The 5,631-nt window shown below is 35.8% G+C and overlaps 1 protein-coding gene across 1 annotated transcript; it reads right to left on the reverse strand.

The window, feature by feature from the left end:
• Nucleotides 1-3,476: 3,476 nt before the first annotated feature.
• On the reverse strand, nt 3,477-5,103 carry LOC132278439 (uncharacterized). Its single transcript, XM_059780229.1, has 3 exons — nt 4,178-5,103; nt 3,947-4,087; nt 3,477-3,627 (listed from the first exon to the last, which is right to left on the reverse strand). The coding sequence occupies exons 1-3, from the start codon at nt 5,101-5,103 to the stop codon at nt 3,477-3,479; spliced, it is 1,218 nt and encodes a 405-aa protein (XP_059636212.1).
• Between the last annotated feature and the right edge of the window lie 528 nt (nt 5,104-5,631).

Genomic DNA, 5,631 nt, shown 5'->3' on the forward strand with positions numbered 1-5,631 from the left:
TGGAGTTGCATTAGAATTGATGCTCTGCAAAATAAAATTTCAATCTGTTAAATTTTGAATCTATCAAATTTCTTTTATATCTGTCTTTTCAACAAAGAACAATACCTCCATAAATGCACGATTTCTAGGAAAAACCAACGACCTGAATGGTCCACCATTCAATATGAAGCCATTTCTATAAGAAACGATGATGTGAAACACCTCGTTGGTTTCAGAAAAAATGTCGTTGTTCCTGCAAATAAGGATACTTTTTTCAGATAATTCAAAACTATATCTCATAAGCCTTGGAAGCTTATACCGGGGTGCAAATAAATCATATTCTTTGAACACTGTTAACAAAATCACCAAAATGCTCAATAAACATGATTAAATATATAATTGATACAACTTAATTCCTAATTACATAAAAAAAATAGCAAGGAAATTGTAAGGAACGATTCATCAAACAATTTATCTACAAAATTAAGGTAGTCTTCAAATGTAAATATCAGCAACTCCCTGCCAAACAATCAATTGAAGAAGTGGTGGTGAAGACATGCCCTCAGCCCTTCCATGGTTTTATCTTTTTTCTTGTTTTCCTTCCTCTCTGTCTCTCTAGACTCAAGGGTACAACTCCTCTCTTCCTCTGGTTTCCCTTGAAGCCCTCTCTTTTCTTCTTTTTCTACCCTGCTACATACCCTCTTTAGGCAGTTCATGGGCTGCTTCATCAGCCAGCCTGATCCTATTGTTTGGCTCTCACACATGTGTCTAGCTTTAGACACCCACACATAGCATATTTGCTGTACACAAACCCCCACCTATCTAAAGTTCCAAATATAAAATATATATTTATAAATTGCACATCTAACTCATTTTTTAGACCAAATATTTAGGTGTTGTGCGGACACAAGGTAATCTATTTAATATATCTGCTGGGCCATAATATATATATTGTGCATCACATCTCTACAAATTATGAAGCACCCCGTATCTCTCAAATGAAGCCAATTAAGCATGAGAAATGGTGAGTTTAGAACATGACAGAATAACCTCAATTTCAGCATTTAATTATTTAAATTTTTCTTGAAGCCAATTAAGCATGAGAAATGGTGAGTTTAGAACATGACAGAATAACCTCAATTTCAGCATTTAATTATTTAAATTTTTCTTGAAGCCAATTAAGCATGAGAAATGGTGAGTTTAGAACATGACAGGATAACCTCAATTTCAGCATTTAATTATTTAAATTTTTCTTGCCACACTAATGAAAATCAAAACAACATTATGCAATACAAACAATTTCCACTTACCGCATATTAATATATAGAAAGAAACCACCATGGCTTATATTTATCACACTCAAGGCAGGTAAAACTATATAAATAAATAACCTCACAAGAAGTTATCACACCTCTTTAGCTAAGAAGTCAGCCTCTTAATTTGCTAATCAGGAAACCCAACTGATATCCATGCTTAAATTGGATGACAAATCCATAATTCATCTCAACCAGACAAGCCAAATGATTTGAGAGCCACTAGCTCTGGTCACATTAACAATTCCCATTTACTGTGCAATTAAGAAATCCCCAAAGAATTCATCTCTCTAATACCTATAGTGGGGCAAAAATATCAACATTAGTAGCATAATTAATGCCAGCTGGTCTGCAAAAAGCCAAGATAGCATCCCACTTCAATCTCTAGAAGTCCTTCATGTAGTTGAAGAATCTTTTCTTTTGTACACGGTTTTAATCCAATAACTACATATGCATAGAGATCCCACATTTCTTTATTTCCTAAGCTCCAATTACAAATTGAAACAACCCACAGAAACAAAAAGAGCACTATCCAAATCACTCTAATGAACCAATCATGACTTCTTTACTGACATTTCATCCAAAATAGAAACATTTGCAGTGAACTGATTCAACATTCAAACCTTTAATTCCACTTTAAAATTTTGGAGATGCAAAAAAATAGACATAATGCTAATTAATTTTATAGCCTCTGATCTAAAATCCAATGGCACTTGTTTTCTTTATTGATCAGAATCCTAAACAATACCACACACAATCAATAAGTTCTAACTTTTGTTCTTTGAGAAATTATTTCAATTTAACATGCCTAAGATTCCTCAAATCATGCAACTCTTTCCAACACCCCAATCCAACAGAAAGTTTAAACGTGCAATTTCTATTGCATTCCTAACTTCAAAATCCTTCAAGTATAGAATTTGTTCTACTTAAGGAAGTCATCTAGTTTTTCCTTGAATATACTTCATATCATATCGCCAATACACCTAAACTCCCAAAGGATCTAATTCCTATGCTCTGATACCATTCTGTAACAACCCATTCCAGGGGTGCAAAAAAATTATATATTCTTTGAACACTGTTAACAAAATCACCAAAATGCTGAATAAACATGATTAAATATATAATTGATACAACTTAATTCTTAATTACATAAAAAAAAAATAGCAAGGAAATTGTAAGGAACAATTCATCAAACACTTTATCTACAAAATTAAGGTAGTCTTCAACTGTAAATATCAGCAACTCCCTTCCAAACAATCAATTGAAGAAGTGGTGGTGAAGACATGCCCTCAGCCCTTCCATGGTTTTACTTTCTTTTTTTTTCCTTCCTCTTTCTCTCTCTAGACTCAAGGGTACAACTCTTCTCTTCCTCTGGTTTCCCTTGAAGCCCTCTATTTTCTTCTTTTTCTTCCCCTGCTCTACATACCCTCTTTAGGCGGTTCATGGGCTGCTTCATCAACCAGCCTGATCCTATTGTTTGGCTCTCACACACGTGTCTAGCTTTAGACACCCACACATAGCATATTTGCTGTACACAAACCCCCACCTATCTAAAGTTCTACATATAAAATATATATTTATATTTCACATCTAACTCATTTTGGAGACCAAATATTTAGGTGTTGTGTGGACACAAGGTAATCTATTTAATATATCTGCTGGGAAATGCACACTATATGTTCATTAGTTCATTCCTTAGTTTAATTCAAATATAGTATAACATGACAGGCATGTGTAATTTAATGGTCAAAAATGATATGCCGGTGGCCGGACTGGGTAAATTGCCACCAAATCCCCAAGTTCAGGGGGGTAAACTGCTACTTTAGTACTTCAAGAGGGTTATTTGCTCATAAGACCATAGTTGAAGGGGCTTTATTGCACTTCACCCTATAAAATATATATTTATATTGCACATCTAACTCATTTTGGAGACCAAATATTTAGGTGTCGTGTGGACACAAGGTAATCTATTTAATATATCTGCTGGGCAATGCACTATATATGTTCCTTAGTTTATTTCTTGCATAATTATCACCATAATATATATATATATATATATTGTGCACCGCATCTCTACAAAATTATGAATGCACCCCGTATCTCTCAAATGAAGCCAATCAATCATGATTAAAGGCTAATTAAAATTTCGGGTTGTCACATATAACATCTAGAAAAAACAAAATCTTACACAAAGTTTGGCTGCTGCATCCCAAGATTCCCCGTTGGCTCTGGTGTCCGTGAACGCTGGTAATGAGACACATTGGAAGCTTCCCGTGGGAGGGAAGCCTGCACATTAAAGTTACCAACACCCCTCCAATTCAGAGGATGATTGTGCCTGCATATTCGGATAATTTTTTTAGATAATTCAAAAAAATATCTCATAAGCCTTGAAAGCTTATACCATCTAGAAATATAATATCTTAAATAAAGTATAGCTACGGCATCCCAAAATCCCCCGCTGGCTGTGGTGTCCGTGAAGGCCGGGAATGAGACGCATTGGAAGCTTCCCATGGGAGGGAAGCCTGCACATTGAAGTTGCCAACACCCTCCAATCGGGAGGATGATTGTTCCTATGGATACTTTTTTTTAGATAATTCAAAAATATATCTCATAAGCCTTGAAAACTTATACCATCTAGAAATCTAATATCTTACATAATGTTTGGCTGCGGCATTGCAACATCCCCCGTTGGCATCCGTGAAGTCTGGCAATGAGACGCGTTGGAAGCTTCTTGTGGGAGGGAAGCCTGCACATTAAAGTTTTCAACACCCCTCCAATCCGGAGGATGACTGTTCCTGCAAAATATGGATACTTTTTTTAGGTAATTCAAAAATATATCCCATAAGCCTTGAAAGCTTATACCATCAACAAATATAATATCTTACACACTGTTTGGTTGCGGCATCCCAATATCCCTCAATTGTGAGATCCGTGAAGGCTGGTAAAGAGACATATTGGCACCCCCCCATCCTGTTGTGATAATTTGAGGGAGGGAAGACTGCATATTAAAGTTCCCCACACTGACCAATCCTGAGGAACTGCTGATCATATCTGAGGAACTGCTGATCATTGTCTGGCTACTCCCAAAAATTGAGGAACTGCGGATCATTGACTGGCTGATCATTGTCTGGCTACTCCCAAAAATTGAGGAACTGCTGATCATTGACTGGCCACTCCCAAATCCTGAGGACATGCTGATCATTGTCTGGCCACTCAAAAAAACTGAGGAACTGCTGATCATTGTCTCGCCACACCCAAATCCTGAGGAACTGCTGATCCTTGGCAGGTTAAGAGGTAAATATGAATTAGGAGGGACGGAGGAAGGCGTTGGGAGAGGCTGGGAATTATGTTCCATGACATGCTCAAGAAAGTCATGAGCAGGAGAGTGTAACAAAAACTCCTCTATGAAATCTTCAGGTACTGGATGTTCTATCTGAGATACTACTGAGAGAGCTGAGGGTGGTGGTTGTTGGTTGGCGAAATGAACTGGGAGAGGTGCAGGTGGTTGTTGGTTGGCGATATGAACTGGGAGAGGTGCAGGTGGTTGTTGGTTGGCGATATGAACTGGGAGAGGTGCAGGTGGTTGTTGGTTGCCAATATCAACCCGGCTAAATGGATATAAACTGTAGTACATGACATATTGATGGTTGTCAAGTAACAAACCTTCGAAAAACACACTCTCATTTTGAAGGTCTACGCGTATTATCTCTTGAACTCTGTTTCTCAGATCCAATACTGTGTCCATTGGTCCAATATTAACAATACGTACTCCACATAATGGAACGTGGACCTTCACAGGAAAATTATTCATATTCCTACAAAAGAAGAGCTGAAAACAAAATATATATATTAAAAAATAAGAAAAAAGATCAAAGACATAACACTCCGTCACTAGCCATGCATTATAGTCAAAATATAGTGTGAAATGACTAATTCAATAAATACAGAAAAATAAAAATTATTGATTCATAAAAAATAGATTAATTGAAGAATTATAATGTTTTATCTTTTCAGGATAAATTGCAGAGAGCACAGAACAGTTGGAAAGAACAGAAAGAAAAATTATTCATTTTTATGTTATTCATTTTTACGTTATTAGAGAGAGAGACGTTGAAAAGCTGGAAACAAAATATATATATAATAATAAATAATAAAAAAGATCAAAGATAACTAGCCATTAGGATGATCCTGCATTATATGAATTTTTTAACCAAAATCGAATAAGTTGTAATCTGAGAATCTTTAACCTAAAATGAATAGAAAAAAAATATAGAAATGGATATTGTTATAAATAAATAAATATATATAATCATTCAGCATACAAATCAGAATGCCCTAT

The sequence above is a fragment of the Cornus florida genome, unplaced genomic scaffold (assembly GCF_030987335.1).
Source record: "Cornus florida cultivar Cherokee Brave unplaced genomic scaffold, ASM3098733v1 CherokeeBrave_3.0.0_Hap2_Chr01, whole genome shotgun sequence".
In the NCBI taxonomy this organism is placed as follows: domain Eukaryota; kingdom Viridiplantae; phylum Streptophyta; class Magnoliopsida; order Cornales; family Cornaceae; genus Cornus; species Cornus florida.